The sequence below is a fragment of the Castanea sativa genome, chromosome 9 (genome assembly GCF_040712315.1).
Source record: "Castanea sativa cultivar Marrone di Chiusa Pesio chromosome 9, ASM4071231v1".
NCBI classification, from domain to species: Eukaryota; Viridiplantae; Streptophyta; class Magnoliopsida; order Fagales; family Fagaceae; genus Castanea; species Castanea sativa.
The window spans coordinates 40,841,988-40,863,960 of NC_134021.1; the positions used below are offsets into that span (position 1 = coordinate 40,841,988).

Consider the following 21,973-nt stretch of genomic DNA (forward strand, 5'->3'; position numbering starts at 1 on the left):
GACGTGCGAAAAGGCGGCCTCGAAATTATGTCTGTCCCGCCTAAAATTTCGTGGAGTAATGAGAACCGTTGGATGCCCATCTCACCGTTGAACGTGGCAGAGAAAGAGTAACTTACAGTAATAAATGCGCGCGTTTTTGAAAATAAAACCGCCAAGTGTCATCTTCTGGGACGCGAAACGATTTCCACACGTGCCATCACTTATAAAGTGTGTAGAGGGGATCCTCGTCAGATCAAAACCCTATTTTTCTCCTCGGATGTCGAAAATTAGAGTTTTGAGGGGCTATTGTGTGGGGCAAAAGGATCCTGGTGGGAACGTGGGCCTTTTGGGCCTTGTTAGGAGGCCGACTGACCCCTGGGGTTAGAGATTGTTGGTGCTATGGGTCGGCCTATACGCCGAGGATCCGAGGATCCAGCCGAGGATGGTTTTCCCCTCGGACTGACATCAAAGAACCTGAGACTTCATGGTAAAGGTTAGGGAATGACACGGTCAAGACCAATGGTTAAAGGGAGAGAACCCTTGAATGTCCTAGAAGCGCCGATGTTGGAAGAATATCAAAGGTAAAGGCTGCTACCTCCACATTAAAGACCCTGCACCTACCACCCCTGGCCGCATTAATGAGGAAGTGACACTTAAACGCGTGGAAGGGAAACTTCTAAGTACTGTTCAAAGGCACTAAGAAAAGAAATATCTAGGCTAAGGGAGGAATTGGGGGCAACACGTGGATAAAGTATTAAAAAGAGGAGTATTTAAGGAGGGACCTAGGACAGAAACGGGACGGAACTTTTTGTAACCTAAAAAGAAAAAGGAAAAAGAGAGAGATATAATATAAGCACCGTCTCGCTTACGTCCGAGGAGGCTATTTACATTACTCCTTTTTGTTTCCAAGTACTTAATCTTTAGTTTGTCATTTCATCCTCATACACTTCTAACCTGGGTTTCAAGCCCACACTCTACAAATTCATATTGTTTAAGGCTCATTGGCCTCGAGAGAATGGCTTGTTCTTGAAGGTGCAATTGTGCACTTACACCTATGTTTTTGATTTAATTCACAAAAACATAGACTATATCCTAATAAAACAACATAATAACTATTTGAAGCTTTTCTCAAAAAAATAAAAATAATAATAACTATTTGAAGCATATATCCCAATAAAAAAACAGATGACATTTAATAAAAAAAAAAAAAAAAAAAAATATATATATATATATATATATATATATATATATATATATATATATATATATATATATATATATATCTTTACCAGAGGAATGGTTGGTACAAATAGTCCACAATGCCAGTCACCATATACCTAAAAAAAATATTTTAAATAAGTAATAACATAATGTTAAAAAAAAAAAACCAAAAAATCGGGAAAATAAAAAATAAAAGAAAAAACTTCAGCAAAAAATTAAAATATTTTTCTTATGCTCTTGATAATCGAATTCGCAACAGTTTCCATAATTTGACCCAAAACATAGAGCATAACACTTCTTGTAAAACCTTGTATATCAGGCGAAACCTCTAAGATGTATAACGTTGTTACCGTAAAAGCTAACCTGATCATATAACTTGGAATATTATGATAAAACGTTTACATATTTGTGCTCTCATAGAACATAATAAATTAATTTTGAGGAGTCAGTACCACCGCACACCTTTAGTGCGATAGTCACTTGACATCTATATCATGATATGTAGTGTCAAACCTTAGTAAATTGCCCAAAAACTTAATTTTTTCAGGCTAGCGTTCTATATACATGAGATTTATCCTTTTAATTTTCTAGCACCTCAATAATAGATGGCTAATTGCAAGAATTATATTTTCGGCCTAGCAATATACTAAATATCCAAACTGGGTACCATATCAAATAATCATATTTAAAAACAAAAATAATAAACAATGTTCATTAAACATAACAATATTAATAACAATTATTCATGTCAAATTCACATGGTACTTTTGCTTAAGTTAGCTTCTAGCAATGAAAGAAGTGTATTCACTTTTATACACTTTTTTCTAATGTTATATATCTTTGTCTACTTATAATAATGCATGTAAAATATTTGACTTGGCTTATAATTCTCGTATTTCCGTGATTTATTCTTTTGAGTATATAGCATCAAGTAATAGAAGGAATTACTCATGTCACTTATATCAAATATCAGGAGGTTGAGTAGAAATATAGACTGAAAGGAAATTCATAAAAGGAGTGAAAATTTAAACATTTGACTATAGATGAGAGCTGCGAGACACCATTGTGGATCATTAATTTATGGATGGGTAGCTAAAAGCCTAAAAGTTCAAGAGCCAAAGAAAAAGTTTGACCAATCACTCAACTAATTTGCAACTATTAGTATTTTTAAAACATCCAAGATTCAGATCTCTTCCTCTTCGATGTAGCTATTGAATTATTAAAAAAAAAAAACTGGTCTCTTCCATTAGTATGTGCACTATGTGACATCGAAGATATAACAGTTCTACCACAAGTATATGCAAGAAGGTAATATTGATCTCTCAGATCATTCTACCAAGGCTTAATGGCATATGGAATTTACTCAGGGAGAATATTGAGAACCATTTGGGAAGCATGCGCGGCATCGGAATAACGTCTACTTGTCCCTTGTGGATAGATTGAAGGCACCCAACAATCCAATGTCATTTGTAGGTTGAGATTACGATTATTCTATAGATGCACACTGACGCACTTTGACACAATTTTCACATTTATCAATGTGTGATTGAATTACATCACTTACATACCGATCCACTACTAGAACTTAATGAAAAGTAATCTAATCTAAATTGTGTCAAATGTCTAAACAAGTTGTGGTCTTAGGCTCTTTGACTTTTTGTAGAGCTTACCTCTTGACAAATCATGACTGGTCGCTGAACGTGCTATTATCACTGTATCAGTCTTTCAAAGGACCAATTTTCAGTTATCCGCGGCTAAGATAAACCCAATCACACAACCACAACCTCAGGCATTGCCTAATTAGAACCAAAGTTGAGGCCCCTTGAAGCTAAGAAGCGAGGACCAAGGTGTTCACGATAGTATTAACCCTTATAGTTGATTAAGAACCACATGACAAACTCACAATCAACTTTCGGTCCTTTAACAAAGGTCCAAATTTCGCTTGGACCTAACACAAAGCTTAGTCAACCATTGCTTAAGCTAGACCTAGAAAAAAGAGTAGGTTTGGATATGACTTATTAAGTACTGCTTAGAACACACCTTGTCTTTGGGGAATTGAGTAAACTCATTATGATTTGATTTTTTTTTTCTTTTTTTTTTTGTGTAGAAAAAAATAATCAAATAAAGAAACTTAAATGTACTTTATAAAAAAATTTATTTCCTTTTGATACATATAAATTCACAAAGAAAATTAAAAAAATAAAAGTTGGATCATATATAAATCCTTAAACTTATAACTTGATAATTAATTTTAATAATCCAATAGTACAACATTCCACAACAGAAAAAAAAAAAAAAAAAAAAAAAGGGTAAACGGATATAGATGTTAAAGACCCTCAAGGTTGGTGCTACTGCTAATGGCCATGTGCCGATTTGGAGGTAAGTTGTTAAAATCAGTCATGCAAACAGGCATTCTATTTTTTCAAATTTTCTAAAATATACATACATCTTGGCAGTCGCTATTTTTTCAAATTTTCTTAAAGTTGAAGTCTAATCTTCAAATGCTTATAACTACTTGCTCATTTAATGTCCAATTGAAGCCACAATTCTTAGATTTAAGTTTCTGGAATGTACTTTCAAACCATGTAAAAATTATAAGCAATTGTTTTTATATTAGTCGTTCAAAAATGGCTTAAAAGTTTTGAATTCCACAAGAACTTATAAGCATTTGAAGATTAAACAAAAAATTGTTTTCTTAATGAATTAAACATTTCATTCAATTACTTGATTAAAGTAGAACTAGAAATATCTGCAACACGGAAGTATAAACACGTTGGTTTGTTTCCACAAAGACATATATAAACAAAAACTTTCACTTATGAGTTTTGTGATCAACATTCATTGTAAATTTGTACAACTTTCACTTATAGTTACATTATTATCTAACATCTGCAACATGAAAGCATAAACACGATGGTTTGTTTCCACAAATATATAAACAAGAACCTTCGCTTATGAGTTTTGTGACCAACATTGATTATAAATTCATACAGCTTTCACTTATAGTTACATTATTATCAAGGACAGAAAGATAACTTATTTTGCAAGATTTGCCAAGTGCAGTGGTCAGGTGCCTTTAATCTCAAGCAACACTTTAAAGAAAGAAAACACAAGGCGAAGGTAGAAGAGTTGGAACTTAATAGGAAATATGGAGGAGAGAAAGCAAACTAGCTTCAATGTTGTGAATTGTGTAAAGTAGCATGCATGAATGAAACTTTGTTGAAGTTTCAAGGAAAAAAGCACAAGCACAAATTGCAAGAAGTGGAATCATTAAAACATGGAGAAGAAATCCCAAACCAACCGAAGTGGTGTGAATTGTGTAAAGTAACATGCATGAATGAAACTTTGCTGAAGCAGCATTTTCAAGGAAAAAAGTACAAGCACAAACTGCAAGAAGTGGAATCATTAAAACATGGAGAAGAAATCTCAAACCAACCGAAGTGGTGTGAATTGTGTAAAGTAACATGCATGAATGAAACTTTGGATGGTAAGTTTGAGGGAGACTGAAGAAAAAGCTACATGTGTAGAAGCTCGTGCTTTCTAAGTATCTGAGTTATTTTCTTAAAAATGGGCAGTTGTTTAAAGGGCGGGGGGGGTGGGGGGGGGAGGGAGAGAGAGAGAGAGAGAGGTAGTTGGGACCACAATGGTTAGTGACAGAATCAATCCTCATCCCTTCAACACCATGCTCAGAGCTCATTCTTTGATTCCTCTTGCTATTATAAACAGAGGTTTCTCCAGTAGAATCTTCGTAGAGATCCAAGGAAGAGTTCTGCTTAGGGAAAGGTTTGACATGGTTGAGAACAATTGACTTCTGTTTTAACTGAGATATCTTATCCTGGTAATGAGACCCATGCATCCCGCTACTGTTTGCCTCTTCCATATATAAATCCTGTGAACTCAACTTGGAATTATACGGCTCATATCCCTGAAAAGGCATGGTGAAGGGAAAATTACACAAGTCACCAAAAGTATTATTCCCTCCATCCCAATTATTTATCCTGTTTCAAAAATTCAACTTTTTAAAAGAACATCATTTATTGTATTGTCTACTGCATAAAAATGTATAAGTTTCCAAAACTATCCTTAAATAAATTTATCAAAAATGGTTTTGGAAATAAAGTAGGGACATAATAAGAACATTAATAAATTAATGGTTTTTAATTTTAGAAATAGGACAATATTTTGGGATATCCCAAAATGGAATAGAGGATAAACAAATTGGAATGGAGGGAGTATAAAGGAAGACACTTATACAAACGGCAGCAAGAATGCAATTCCTACTAGAATTGATGCAAAGGCTTTACAGATAAGTTTATCGGGCTTCTAGGAATGCTATAGAAATATTATTTGCTGCAGTAAAGCAAAAGTGCAGGAGTGAGCTCTGTTGTTCAGAGCTTTCAGAAATCCACAGTTTAAATAAATATAGATTGTACTGTCACTAGAAATTAAACCAAAGAATTGAAAAAGACTTGCTCAGCCCAGATTTTATTTATTTATTTATTTTTTTACCACCAGGTGGAATCTCTTAAAAGTTGGGGTTCAACTTGGGGAAATATATGTGTTAAGAATATGAAGGTGATGCTGTTGGAAGTACACATGCTGCTGGTGCAGGAGTGGTCTGCAGAGGCAGTAGTGGAGGACCAATGGGTGGTAGTAATATGGTAGCAATTGCATTTTTCCCTTTCAGTATTTCTTTAAAGGGTAGGAGAGAGAGGGGTTTAAGAGCTACTTGATGGTAAAAAATGGTGGTTAGCAAAAAATGATGGTGGATAGATAAAAAAAAAATGATGGTGATACTGCAACAAAAATAATGCAGATGTGGAAGTAAGGGCAGTGACCACAGTAGTCATGACAGTGTCAGAAAAGATGGAGGTTGTGATAGTGCTAAAGCAGTAAATGAGCCTTAATTAGTAAATGAATTTCTCCCATTAGATAATTAATTTGGATCTCTAGAACAAGAGTTGAATAGTTCAGAATCCAATCAAAATAACCACAATATTTACTCAGTTGTGGCATCCATATCCAGTACTGAAAGTACCACTTGAATTCTAGGGGAAACAATACAGCTACACTATGTAAGTATGTAACTGCTAACAAGCACTAAATGTTTAAGAACTTAATTTGTGCCAGCCAAGTACATTGAATCATGACATATGACGAACTTTTTACTTCTCAAAAAGATGGATTTTGCAGTATTTCATAAACTAAATCAAATTAGCAATTTTAGGTTGGCTCCTTATATACGTGGATCTGACTGGAAACCCCAAATACATAAAAACTGTCAAGCGCAGCAGCAGAGTTGAGTTTGATGTAAGTCATAATATAAGTTTGTGTGTGTGTGTGTATATATATATATATATAAAATCTCAGATATTCATAATACGGTAAAATGCAGAATGGTTTGTAAATATATATTTTGTACAAAGAACAGTCGCAATAAAGGCATCCTACCCAAAATAACTATGGTCTATCTTCTCCCCCTAATCCTTAACATAACATCACAAAACCCTCCAGCACTTACCAAAGATAACAAAATTGCACAATTTTATACATCAAGATATATCACATGGACTTTCAGTCTTGACATAAATTGATCTGGTTCAGCCCTCATCATGACAATTATATATAGTTAGATTAACATATTTATAAGTTCTTCCCGTCTTTTTTTAAACTCCATCACAGTCATTCTACATATGTAGTAAAATATAGCTTCTCTTACTAAATTGTCAGTGCTTGATAAAATAGGATCAGAAACTCCACTTACATTGCTGAGACTGGATTGACTTTCCGCTCCAGAGATGTCTGGAGAATTGGGAATAGAAAGATCCTCATCATAGTATGGTTCTGCAAAAGCACATAGATATGAAACATAAGACTCCAACCTGCTCCAGAAAGAAGTTTTGTCAGGAAATTAAGAAAAAGAGCTGTCTGCTCTATAAAACAAAGGAACCACATACTAAGTAACGCTTAGAGATATATACATGTACTGATGTACATATCAATCACTGATAAAAAGAATTCTCAAATAATTTTGAGTGAAAAGTATTTCCGCTTATGATAGCATAAACTGCTACAGTTTTAGATAGCAATAATAATTTGTAATTTAATTAATAATACTCTTAATTATCAAAAACATCTCCCAACTACCTCTCTCTCTCTCTCTCTCCCCCCCGCGCCCTTTAAACAACTGCCCATTTCAAACTCCTTTCCAGCGTCCATCTCTAAAATCAAAATATTATCATATTTTGTTGTGATGATACCCGTTTAAGAAAATAACTCAATACTTAGAAAGCACATTTAGAGCTTCTACGCATGTAGCTTTTTCTTCAGTCTCCCTCTGCCATTCAACTTTTCAAACTTACCATCCAAAGTTTCATTCACGCATGTTACTTTACACAATTCACACCACTTTGGTTGGTTTGGGATTTCTTCTCCATGTTTTAATGATTCCACTTCTTGCAGTTTGTGCTTGTGCTTTTTTCCTTGAAAATGCTGCTTCAGCAAAGTTTCATTCATGCATGTTACTTTACACAATTCACACCACTTCGGTTGGTTTGGGATTTCTTCTCCATGTTTTCACGATTCCACTTCTTGCAATTTGTGCTTGTGCATTTTTCCTTGAAAATGCTGCTTCAGCAAAGTTTCATTCATGCATGTTACTTTACACAATTCACACCACTTTGGTTGGTTTGGGATTTCTTCTCCATGTTGTAACGATTCCAATTGTTGCAGTTTCTCCTTGTGCTTTTTTCCTTGTAAATGCAGCTTCAACAAAGTTTCATTCATGCATGTTACTTTACACAATTCACAACATTGAAGCTGGTTTGCTTTCTCTCCTCCATATTTCCTATTAAGTTCCAACTCTTCTACCTTCGCCTTGTGTTTTCTTTCTTTAAAGTGTTGCTTGAGATTAAAGGCACCTGACCACTGCACTTGGCAAATCTTGCAAAATAAGTTATCTATCTGTCCTTAAGCATGACACTACCATGAGATAGCCGAGGCTTTTCAGGTTGCAGGTATTGAAGGCAGTTGGTCAGCTCTTTTCGCTTTATCCCTGAAAGATTTGTGCTTGGAACCGGACTTGGACTAGGACTTGAAAGTGAAGATAGCACTGAATGATTTGTGCTTGGAACAGGACTTGCACTTGCACTTGCACTTGCCTTTCCAATGGTCTTGGGCTGTGACTGGGACTTGAATGTGAAGATAGCAGCACCTGAAAAAAGGAGGGGGGGGGGGGGGGGTGAAGTTCCCAATATCACAAACAACTTAGCTGAAGAACTATACCCTAGCAATGCATCTACTGAAGAAACCTATCGTGTAAAAATCAAAAACTTTGAAGAGACTAGACAACTTCGAGTAATTTACACCATTATATCATAGCAAAATGTGCTCAAAAACGAAATTACTGATAACCAGATCAATTGTATGCATATGAAATTTTCACTAAGCATATTGTATAGCTAGGTTCCAAAACTCAATTTTGACTCTACCACAAATTTTTTTTATGCATTTCATAATTTATATTTTCATTGTGAAATATCTCTGCTTCCTATGTGATGGGTGCCATTTTAAGATAGAACAATTGCACATCTGGTCATTCTTCAATGAAGACCAATAAACATATGACAGCATCTAATAATCCGGGCCATAAGAAACATTATAATTAACAGAGATATTAAATTTTAGTGCCTAATAAACCTTCCTTTGAATTCTCATGCATTCTCTGACAAAGTAGACTAATTAAAATTTCCATGTGGGAGAGAGGAAAAAGAAAATGTAAGTTGAGTTCTACATCAACTAGATATGGACTGTATCTTCAAATCCAACTACAGGCCTTGATTTGTATGCAAGTCATTTATGCTTTTGAACAAAAGTTGCACTTGTATAAGGAAAAAAAGATATTCACAGCAGAGCCTCAAAAGTAACTTGGTTAAAGTTTAGGGTGTCTGAAAGACAAGAGAAAGGCTATAAAAAAAACTTTAGTTGAAGCAAAGGGATATAAATCATTGCCAGTGAGAAAGATTGAAGCAATCTTCTATTTGAATCCTCACCTGCAAATGCATAAGATCTTTCAAATCTTCATCTAATGTGAACTGCAACATAGCTACCTCCCTCCTATATGCTAGCACTCTTTGGATTGCTACATCCACAGGCATAATGTTCTCCCTTCTCTCCCCTACCATTTTATATTCAGTTGTCCTCTGCAACATGTTGCTTACAATTTGTTCATCAATATACTCAGTCAGTCAGTCCTTATACCCTATCAAAAAGATTGGCCAAAGAGCCATTATAATTAACATCATAGTAATCATAGAAAACTCTGATATGCAGTGGGTCAAAATTTGCTATAAGAATTTCTATAAAGTGGAAAAAAAAAACGTGACATTATTCTTAGTGCAATGAATGAGAAAATTATAAGAGAAGTCTTAAACAAGGTAACAGTAAACAATCATAATACTAAAGCCATTACTTTGCCATCAAGGGCTAAAAGGCCGAATTTGTGATCCTGATCATGTAGATGAGAAGCCCAAGCATACCCATAAAACAAATCACACTTCACAAAACAAGCAAGGCCACTTTTTTAATCACAATTTCAAATCGAACTCCTTGAAGAGAAGATATATATATAACTTGAAGGGTTCTTTTTGTTTTTGGCATAAGAAACAAACATTGATTTGCTATTCTCTCAATAGCTATAAATACTGCACAAATGCCAACATAAGGGGAAAGCAAACTCTGAATCTTAATCTTCTATATCTAACCAAAATCTATATAAAAGTCATTGAAAGAACACAAATGAAACATAACCCATCAATTATTTCATCCAGATAGTGTGTATAACCACATGACACAGTTAAAAGACAGCTCATTTTTTTTTCCTGGAAACAGATACCCAATGAATTTGGAAAAGGAGAAAAAAGAAACTGGAAGACACATTAGGCAAAACTTGTAGAGTTTTCACTAGAATGCACAAATCAAACACCTAGATAAGAGTTAAAAAATGAAGCCCATTTTCTTGGAAAACAATTTCCTGGGAAAAAACTGAAAAGGAGAAAGTAAATGTCATCTTGGGTTGGAGTTACTAACTCTGTTGAGGATGATAGAGAAAATTGGAGGAGGGCGGCTGGAATGAGGGGTGGCTAGGGTTATAAGCTAGGGTTTAAAAAAAATTTAAAAACTCCAAAAAAAGTAGCGCGAAGGTTCGAACTTGTGATTAAGAGGCCGAAACATGCGTGTCATTCCACTAAGCTACTTACTCTATTATGTTTTAAACTTATATAAATACTAGTTGCTAACCTATGTGATATGCACGGTAAAATTACTAATAACTGATAATGAAACCTAACGAAACATTGGATTATTTTCTTATTCAACACAAATCTAAAGAAACATTAGGTTATTTTCTTTTTCAATTTTTCCATTGCAGTTTTACAGGTTGTCAATAGAACCTATTGAGGAGATATGTATTAAGAAATTAAAATACAAAATACTGTGGACAAAGTTTGGTTATAATCACCTGAAATGATTGTATAATTTGTCTTCTCAAAAAATAATTTAGATATGGTTTAGTAAGTCATGTGCATTATTCATGACAACGATACTTGTGAAGTTTAAAGGAACTTGTGAAGTTTCTATTTTGATATTAATTTAAGTACCATTGGGGTGTATAAAGGAACTTGTGAAGTTTCTATTTTGATATTCACCTAGATGTCAAGCTAAACTCTTCTTTCCCATAGATGAGATTAGATGAGTATAAGGAATCAAAGTACATATTTAGGCCTTTTATCTAACACCTAGCATATATAATAATTTGTTGTAACATTTGATCAAGATAAATGGCCATTTGTCCTTCCTGATTTGGAAGTTAAAAAAAAAAAAAGAAAACTCAAAACATGACAAAGATGCAATGGAAGAATTATGCATTAGCATTGTTAAAAGCATATAGTATGTGCAGCAATTAATTATTTGAAGTTTTCATTAATAAAATGAAGTGTATTTTTCTAAAGATTATCTAAAGCATATATTGCAGCCCTTAAATTGTAGTCCATTGTTGAGCAACAATGAATCCTCCATCATAAGCATGTGTTAGGTAAGATTGAGTAATCAATACAAAAGCAAAAATACTTAAAAATGAAAAGTTCTATTCACTATAGATTACTTTGAAAATGCATATTATACCACACTCATTGTTCATCAAGCAGATGTATAGCTCAGAATTTATGAGAAGCGCATAAATTCTGGCTAAAATCCTAAACTTATGTAATCAATTATTTTCTTTAAACTACACCTCAATATAGATTCAACCTATACAAAAGTCACACAACATTGATCTCATTTAAAAAATTCTCGTGACCAACAAATCCAATTGTGTGTGAATGTATACATATGAAGTTATGGATTTTCACTCAATTACAAATTAATAAAGAGATTCACCCTTTACAAAGCTACACAGTGTTGTTAATTTAATAATTACTCTCCCTACAATTAAATTTCAATTGTGTGAATCTATAAATCCAAAGTTATGGATCATCATAAGAGCAACTAAGTTCTAGATGTTAATTATGAGGAAGGTGCATCTCACATATTAAAAACATCAAAATTAAAATTCACTTATGATAACACCAACAAAAGTAAGAAAGAAGTGTACAATCAAAACCATTCAGACCAAACAACCATTAGTAAGTAAATAATGCTTCCATAGCCCAAAATTCAAATACCCACAAATAGAAGCAAATATGAAAAGTATGTACCAGCATAAATCTGACAAAATAACCCATCTGCTACATTTGGTTATGAATGATTACATACCATGAAGGAAACGACCGCAAAAAGAAAAATAAAACATAGGACTCAAATTAAATTCATCTCCTTTTTGTCCATTTTTCAAAACAACCAAACAGAATTTGAAGCTACAAATTTTCAGACAATCTTGCATTTGTAACCAAAAAACACAAGATTGAGAAGATAAACCACAATTCAAAAGATTTAACATAAGTTAGATAATCATGTAGGTTACAAATTTTTCGAAAGATTTAACTTTTAACACCAAAATAAACCCAAGAAAAAAAAAACCAAAATCTCATATATTAGAACTTCCAAAGGGCCAAAAAAATTAATAATCAAACTTAGAAATTATTGAAACTAAGCAAAAAAAAAAAGTATGACTGAAAACGAAGAAAAAAAGAAAAGAAAAGAAAAAGGCGGTACCCTTAGAAGAATAATCCATAGTCATTGATTGCAGATCAGCCAATCAGTTTTAGAAGTGACATGTTCCACAGAAAAGAAGTCCATGGTTGCACCAGAAGACGTAATAGTAGAGCATGGACTGATAATGACAATGCACTCATGTCTTACCCTGCATAAGAGTGAATAGAGGAATATCTACTGTTAGATAGATTGCCAAAACAGGGAACAATGACTACAAAAATTGTTAAAATATAAATTGAACATATTCAAAGCTAAAGTGTGATTCAAACTACTCCAGTTTGCTATTTAACATAACCAATGTTTGGGACTCATTTTGTAGTTAAGACATCATTGGTGGATTTAGTGTAGTTTAGATACAAAATAACTTTAAGAAAGGATAGAAAACTATAAGATTTTTTCCCTTATAATTCCTTTTTTTTTGATAAGTAACGAAAATTTTATTAAAAAATGAAGAACAGCCAACCCGAGTACATTGGGAATGTACTATGGGGGCATAAATCAATAACCAAGATTACAACGATCAAGTAAAACAGGAAGGGAAGAACAAGAAAAATGACAAAAAACCACACTCCAATCGAGGAGAGTGTGTAGGAATAAAGACTTAATCTCTAATATAGAGCGTTCACAGCCCTCGAAGCATCTCTCATTCCTTTCGCGCCAAATACACCATAACAAGCAATGAGGCACAATTCTCCACAACTCTATATTTCTATGTCTTCCAAACTTACCCTGCCAAGACTCAAACAACTCAATAACCTTCTGAGGCATAACCCAATGAATTCCAAATAGGCAAAACACCAACGACCACAACTCACAAGCAATGGGGCAGTGAAGAAGAAGATGATCCACCGACTCCCCACAATTCTTACACATATAGCACCAATCCAGGACTATCACTCGTCGTTTGCGAAGATTATCTGTTGTTAAAATCTTACCTAAAGAAGCAGACCATGAAAAGAAAGCTACCCTTGGAGGAACCTTCGATTTCCAAACCAACTTCCAAGGGAATGGTAAGGTGATAGGAGGGTAGAAAGAACGATAGAAATCTCTAACCTCAAAACCTCTACTCCTTGCTGGCTTCCAACACAACCGATCCGGACCCAAACCCCGTACCGTCGAAGAGTAGACCATATCCATAAACCGATCAAAGGATTCTTGTTCCCAATCCTGTGGAGGACGACGAAATTTAGCATCCCAATGAATCCTCCCACCAGACCAACACATAACCTCCGCTACTGAAGAATCCTTTGTCCTACTAATACAATAGAGCTCCGGAAAAGCCTCTTGGAAAGTACGATCACCACACCATACATGCTTCCAAAACTTCACTCGAGTACCATCACCCACATCGTACATAAGGAGTTTAGAAAAACATGTCCAACCACTCCTAATATGTCTCCACAAACTAACACCATAAGCACTGGTTACCTTTTTCGTGCACCAACCACCCCAATCATTCCCATATTTCACTGCAATAACCCTCTTCCATAGAGCATCGGTCTCCATACCATACCTCCATAACCATTTTCCTAGTAAGGCAAAGCATTAAAACTCCTCGATCTTCTAATACCTAACCCTCCAACACCGCAACGGCTTACAAACACGAGCCCAATTGACCAAGTGTAATTTAGAGTCACCATTAAGACCACTCCACAAAAAATCTCATTGTAACTTCTCCATACGATTCGCCACCTTCCCAAGAAGAGGCGTGAAGAGAAAGGAAGTAAGTAGGTAAGGAGGAAAGAGTACTTTTAATAAGAGTTACCTTACCCCCCGATAGATACAACCTCTTCCACCCTGCTAATCTCCTTTCCATCTTCTCCAAAATAGGATTCCAAATAGACAACTCCTTAAATTTAGCTCCTAACGGAAGCCCCAAATATCTCAAAGGAAGAGAGGATAGCCTACAACCCAGCATCCCCACCGCACATCCATATTGTAGACCTCCCTATAGGAACCAACTCGATTTCCCCAAATTAATCCTTAAGCACGAGACCTCCTCAAATCTAGCTAGGATCGCTCTCAAACAAGCTATATGCGAAGAATCAGCATCACAAAAAATAAGAGTGTCATCGGCAAACAAAAGATGAGACACCATCACCGAGACACCGAATTACCTCCAGAGAAGCCACGAGAGCGACTCCGAGTAACAGCCACATCCAAAAAACGACTCAACCCCTCCATAACAATGTCAAATAGCAACGGAGACAAGGGGTCCCCTTGTCGAATCCCCTAGAACTACCAAAAAAATCGAAGGACTACCATTGATCAGGATGGAGAATTTAACAGTAGATATGCAACACATTATCCACTTTGACCATTTCTCCGAAAACCCAACGCCGAAGCATATACATTAAAAAACCCCGACTTACATGGTCATAAGCCTTCTCCACATCCAACTTACACAACACTCCCGAACACTGACTTCAATCTACTATCAATACATTTTGAAGCAATCAAGAAAGAGTCCAATATCGTCTACCTTTCACAAATGCATTCGAGAATTCGAAATAAGCCCATGTGCCACTCACACGAGACGATTAGCCAACACTTTAGAAATGATCTTATAGATCCCACCCACTAAACTAATAGGCCGAAAATCCTTGATCTCCACAGCATCCACCTTTTTGGGAATAAGAGCAAGGAAAGAAGCATTAAGGCTCTTCTCAAACACGACGAGTATGAAAGTTTTGGAACACTGCCATAATTTCGACCTTCAACAAAGACCGGCAAGATCGAAAGAACGCCATAGAAAAGCCATCCGGGCCAGGAGCCTTATCACCCTTAAAATCACTAATCACCCCAAACACCTCTTCCTCGTCAAAAGGCCTATCTAGCCACACTGCATCATCCTCTGAGATACAAGAGAACTCCACATCATCTAGTAAAGGTCTATGAGCCACCGGTTTCGGCATATAGCTGCCTATAAAAATGAGAGATACAACCAGCTATAGCCTCCGGATCTGAAGACAATTCACCATCTACCATAAGCCTATCAATGGAATTAACTCTTCTATGAGAATTAGCTATACGATGAAAGAATTTGGTATTCCTGTCTCCTTCTCTAATACAAAGGACTCTAGAATTCTGCCTCCAACAGATTTCCTCCATCAAAGTAACTTTTTCTAATTCACCTCGAATTCTTTCCAACTCCAGCCTTTCCTCCGCAACGAAAGTTCGACTATCCTCAATCATCTCTAAATCACGAAGCTCTTGCCACAATTTTCTCACCCGATCTTCAACATTTCCAAAAACCTCCACATTCCATTTCTTCAAATCATTTTTCAAAAGCTTCAATTTATAGGCCAACACAAAACTCGGAACTCCTTGGACATTATAAGATGCCCACCAGGATCGCACCCTCTCCACGAAACCCTCATCTTTCAGCCACATATTCTCAAATCTAAATGGCCTCCTACCGCTCTGAAAGGAACCACCCTCAAGAACAATCGGGAAGTGATCAGATAACAGCCTAGGCAAGCGTTGTTGAGAAACAGACGGAAACTTATCATCCCAATCTACAGAAAACAAAAACCTGTCCAGCCTAGCCTTCGAAGCAACTTCACGAGTATTAGACCAAGTGAAAGATCCCCCTTGAAGCGGAATATCAATGAGACCTAGCTCAGAAATAAAGTTGGAGAACTCCTGCATGGCATTAGTAAAAGAGGTTGAACCAGATCGCTCAGAAGGAAACCTAATCACGTTAAAGTCACCACCCACACACCATGGAACATTCCACCAACTATTCAAGCCAAATAATTCTTCCCATAAGAATCTTCTATCTCTCACAGAATTAGGACCATAGATACCAGTAAACGCCCAAACAAACTGATCTGACATACTAGTAAATCTACAAGAAACTGAAAATCGCCCCACAGCCTCCTCCTCTTTATTCACAACCCGTGTATCCCACATCAGTAACACCCCTCCAGAAGCTCCGCAAGAGCCTAGATAAGACCAATCGACATGTTGGCCCCTCCATAAACTGTGAATCACATCTCTAGTTATCAACTCCAAATTAGTTTCTTGAATACAAATAATATGTGGCTTCCATCTCCTTACCAAATTACGAATCCGAAGCCTTTTATCCCTATCATTCAGCCCTCTAACATTCCAAGAAATAATCTTCAAATTCATTGATGAACCACCACAGCCCTCTCCTTACTTATATTCCTCGGTTTCGTTGAATCAACCTCAACATTCAGAGATGTCAATAAATTTTTCAACTCCCGCTGACCTTTCTGCCCTGACTTACCGTGCTTCATAAGATCATCTACTGCCTTAAGCTTTTTATTCTTTCTCTTGGCCTCTATAGCCAGCAGCAATCCCGTAATCTGCTCCTCAAAACCTTCCAACGAGGTGCCCACTGATTTTCTAAAAGCCTTAATCCGATTTGTTACCCATATTGATAAATTATTACCATCACCCGACTCCAAACACCCAACCCCCCGCTCAGAACTACACTCCAAATCCAAAGGAACTTCTGTGGCCAAAGGAACCACCTCTAGCGGCTTGCCACTACACTCCCAAGACATCAACCTCTCATCAAAATCCCCCATCTCCTCCTCTGCCTCCTTAACAACAGACCTAGACTCAACTAACCCATCACAGTCCTCTGCCCAACTAATTATCTGACCGTCAATGATAACAGTGTCATTACCTGTTACAGCCTCTACATCAGTGACTGAGCAATCCGACACACTTTCTGGAGATCGATATAGAGCTAACGGAATCACTACTTGTCGACCATCTCGCAATTGTAGCATCCATTCTTTGGAATTACCCCATGATTTATCCAAGTCACTAACCAATTCCCTAATAGTGGGAGGATGTTTAAATACCATCTTACCATCAGAGGCCTCGTGCTCCGTCGCCCTTACCTCCGGACCCAACAACTCATCATCCTCCTCCATCATCTTCGTCGGAGATGACGACATCTCCACCACCTCTTCAACCAAAACCCCTGAAGACATCACCTTCATCATCACTGTGGCTCGCCAAGTACATATCGGAGCTACCGGTTGACGAACCCACCTCGCAAACATCCCGCACCACTTGAGACGTCAATATCGGCACTGTAGGAGGCTGGGTAAGGCAGCTCGAACTCACCGGATCGCAAGATCCACTCCGCCGAAACTTCCGGCGCCGATATGGGAGGAGTCGAGCCTATGGAATCCACCGGAGCCTTCGTCGTCCTCCTTGGTGGTAGAGAACCGAGCACGAGCTCGGCGAGACGATCGCACCCTTCGAGAATGTGCTCGGACCCGACGTGCTTGACTCTAACTTATCATCCTCAAGAATGGGCCTATAAGACCCCGGGCCGGGTATAAGTTATTGTCCGGCAGGCCCCCGCCTCAAAAACAAAAGGGCTAGTCAACGGTGGGCCCTGGGCAACACTTGGCCGTACGGGCTTCAAAAGGCCCATTGTCCATTCCCTCCTTCACAACACAGGCAGAAAATTCCTCACGTGCCACCCACTTAACAGCTTGCTTATCTCCCCTATAACGTTGCCAAGACACCCGCCTCTTACCAAATTCATCTACTGCCACAGTCAAACCTTTCCTTAACCAGCCATAACTCCTAAATTGACGCACCCTGCCAGAATCAACAGCTTTCAAATTCAAATTAGTGAATCTGAATTTATTCTGTTCCGGGATTTTCTCCTTAAGCCTAGCAGCACCATTAATACTACGGTGGCTCCCCTCCACACCACCCACGGCAAACGGTAAAGCATTATCAGCCGGAGCTTCAAGAGCCACCACCTGAATCCCCACTTCGTCTCTCGGAGGCTGCGTTGTATTCTCCACAGCCTGAAACTTCTCTGTCTCTCTAATGAAGGGCGGTGCAAAGGCTTCCTTACTTGCACAGGCGCTTTTCCTTGTTTCAGCAAAGGACCGGGAAGGATGAATCACTGAACCCAACTTAGCCTTAAACGGTATGGCTTTTGAACCCAACGCATAATGAGAAGGTTCCAACATTCTCCGCAATTCAATTCCAAAGGCCCTCCAACCTTGTTGTGCCCTGCCCGCCGGAATAATGATCGATCTTCTCATCCCGCCAACTTTTAACTCTGTTACTAAAATAAAAAGCCCAAACGGGTTAGAACCCCGTTGCACTGTGTATGCAGAATCTCCATCCCTGAGCGTGAAGAAATGTTTGGGGTTGACCCCAAGCACCATTTGTTCCAAGCTCTGCATTAACCAACTTGTTGCAATCCTACCCATAAACACTGAGTGCATGAAATACTTCCCTCGTTCAAAAATCTTAAGGGAGAAAAAGTTCCTCCCTTCCTCAACCACCAATTGAAACAACTTCGATTCAATAAAAAAACTGCGAGATCCACCCATATCGATCCAAAACAGAAAAAAAAACAAAGAAACAGAAAAAGAATTTCTGACTAATTTGAGGTAGCCGGGCCTCACCTAAACTAAAACAAGATCATCCTGATGACAATTATGAGCATTACTTGTAGCCACTTTCCCTTATAATTCCTAAATGATAGAAAGTTTTGTCTAGGCATTTCCACGAACACTTAGAGGGAGCAGATAACACAAACCTCCAAAGTAAATCTTCAACATTTGAAAAAAGAAGAAAAAAATAGAAAAAACGGTTAGTTTCAAATTTGGAAGTTGAAAGACAAGTCTCTTCAAAAAAAAAAAAAGAAGTGCTACGTCCACAACATTTTTACAACAAATCATAGTGGTTAGTTGTTATTGGTTCAAATTTGAACCTAACACTAAGATTACTTTTTTGCACCAACAATAACAACCAGTAACATCCTGCCACTTAGAATTTGTTGTAAAAATATTGTAGACATATCATTTCTCAAAAAAAAAAAAAAAAAAAAGAATAAGCCTGGAGTTTCACTCAATTTTCGACAAAGTAGGACATAATGTGATCCATTCTGCACTTACAACAGAGTAGCACAAAATGCAGAGAATTTGAATTTAATTTTCAAATATAATTAGGGTTTTGAATAATCAAATACAGTAGTTTTAAAATATTTTCTGACCTTTTCATCAAGGGGATACAATAGCGATATCCTTCTTCCTTTTCACTATCTTTCTCTTCTAAATCAAGATTTAGGGATTGAGAGTTGATAGTATATATGAACGATCAAAGAATACCTGTACCAGTTGCGGTTGTGGGATGCCGGCCTGAACGGGGTGCTTACTTGACGGTAGTAGCGCTCTCAGATTTCTCATTCTCTTTGTTTCTCTTCCTACGCCATAAGTACGTTTTCTCCAGGTAGTTTTTTATTTTGATATTTAATTATGGATTTTGTTAATTTGTGCCTACGGCCGAGCAATAATTAATCATTTTTAAAAATATTTTTTTAGAAATTGTGTAAGAACATTCACATTCATTTTTTTTAATTCTATTTTATTTTACCATCTAAAAAACTACTTTATCAATTATACCATAGCATTTTACAATACTTCAACATCAAAACTTTTATTTTTCTGCTAGTCTTTAAGCACGCGCTTATACGCGTGCTCAGAGACTCTTCTATTTTTTGAGTAATGGTTAATTTAGAGCATTTATTAGTGCATGCTCAGAGAATCTTCTATTTTTGGGTAATGGTTAATTTAGAGCATTTATTCACGCGCGTGCTCAGAGACTCTTCTATTTTTTGGGTAATGGTTAATTTAGAGCTTTTATTATAATTTGGGATTACTACATTTTTCAATCACAGAAAAAAAACCTAGGGGTGTGATGAGTATTATGTGTGGTAAAAAAACCTAGGGGGTATGATAAAAAATTATTGCATCATCACACCCTTAGGTTTTTTTTTTTTTCTGTGATTGAAAAATGTAGTAATCCCAAATTATAATAAATGTTCTAAATTAACCATTACCCAAAAAATAGAAGAGCCTCTGAGCACGCGCGTGAGCATGCTCAGAGGCTAGTATTCCGTAACTATTATCCATTTCTGCCAATTTTATTTATGCAGTAATCAACGTGTTATTGATTGGAAGATGATGCAACAATTTAGTATTAACCTTTAGGGGAGGAAAAAAAGATCCTCTGAATAAATCTTATAAATAGTGCATATATTGAAAATGCATAATAAAATTGTAATAATAAAACTACTTACAAAATACATGTGATGGCTTTTACAAAAGCTATTATGAAGAAGTTAATGGATCAATGTAGAAAACTGAAATATTTACATCAGGTAAAATTGTAAAAATAATGCACTACATCTGAAACATGGAATAGGTAAACTTATTAATATTATGCAGGCTACGGTGGAGAAATTGGTGGAGCGATGCTGTTTGATCCACATTCTAATTGCTTTCCAGCAGAATTAATGTAGAGCATTTATTATAATTTGGAATAACTACTTTTTCCAATCACCAAAAAAAAACCTAGGAGTGTGATGAAAAATTATTTCACCGCACATAATTTGCAAACAATCTTATGATAAAAATGAGTATTATGTGCAAACAATTTTATGATAAAAATGAGTATTAAACGTGGAAAAGTTAATGGATCTACGTAGAAAAGTGAAATATTTACATCAGATACAACTGTGATACAAAATGTGTACTTGTGTTGTTAATAGAGACTTTAAAACGTACACAATAATGATAAGTACAATAAACATGAAGCATAAACTTGTGAAATGAAATATTTGAACTGACCTTGTGATGATATTGCATAGCTCCATGTATGTGAAATGGTCTACATTTAGAAAAAAATGGGAACAGGGTTCACTCACTCATATGCATTATTTTATACAACTACTTAAGTCAATAGAAAATTTTGTCCTATCACAGGTTTAAGTATCCGTTTGGATACTGAGTTTCACGTCTGTGTTTTGCGTTTCACGCTTTTTTTTCATTGAGAAACGTGTTTAAGTGCTTTCCAGTGGGTCTCATGCACTGATCACGGGATCTATAAACCTCTTTTTTTAACAAAACTTTTATTGAAAATGGGTCCCACGGCACTATTCACATATTTAAAAATTATTTTGCTACAATGTTTTCAATTTTCAGCAAAATAAGCGATATCCAAACACACCCTAAGTGTCAATTCTATATTTATGCGCTTGCTGTAACGTGAAGTTTACTAAACAATAGGATGATTAAAAAAAGATGAATACAATAGTATAAACCACAAAAATAGACCAAAATTACAATTGTAAGTAAAAGTTAATGTGGAATTTGAAGATCTATTAAAACCTTTCACTGCATATTCGGTTGATTCATATGTAATTTGGATTGTGGGCCCATAATCTTGACATTGAAACCTACAGGAGGCTTATTTTCCCTTTCATGAATCCTAGCATCAAAACTCAAAATGAACAACTAAGGTATGATCCATAAATTCGTCTAATTTGGCAATAAAATCCCAAAAGTTAATTACACTCCAAATACAATAATTTCTACAAATTAGAACCATTTGAGCCAAAAATAAAAACTAAAAATCATTCACATGTGGAGGCGAAGAAATCAGGAATGAAACAAAATTCTACCCAAGTAGAGTGCAATATATTAAGGGAAGAAGGGGGAAACCAATGTATAAGAACAAAGCTTGCAAGGGCATATTAAAAAAGGAC

At 36.3% G+C, this 21,973-nt stretch overlaps 1 protein-coding gene and 1 pseudogene across 1 annotated transcript; both read right to left on the bottom strand.

Annotated features, from left to right (window-relative positions):
• Positions 1 to 1,505: 1,505 nt before the first annotated feature.
• On the bottom strand, positions 1,506 to 19,628 carry LOC142609760 (uncharacterized; annotated as a pseudogene).
• LOC142609223 (uncharacterized) lies at positions 12,545 to 13,914 on the bottom strand. Its single transcript, XM_075780822.1, has 2 exons — positions 13,462 to 13,914; positions 12,545 to 12,619 (listed from the first exon to the last, which is right to left on the bottom strand). Exons 1-2 carry the CDS (start codon positions 13,912 to 13,914, stop codon positions 12,545 to 12,547), a joined length of 528 nt encoding a protein of 175 aa, XP_075636937.1.
• Positions 19,629 to 21,973: the final 2,345 nt, after the last annotated feature.

Excerpts from the sequence above, each read along its gene's own strand:
- LOC142609223 (XM_075780822.1), bottom strand. The coding sequence starts at position 13,914 with ATGGAGACCGATGCTCTATGGAAGAGGGTTATTGCAGTGAAATATGGG. Across the intron at positions 12,620-13,461 it reads CAAGGAGTAGAGGTTTTGAG|TCATTGTTCCCTGTTTTGGC; the intron begins GTTAGAGATTTC and ends CAATTTTTGTAG.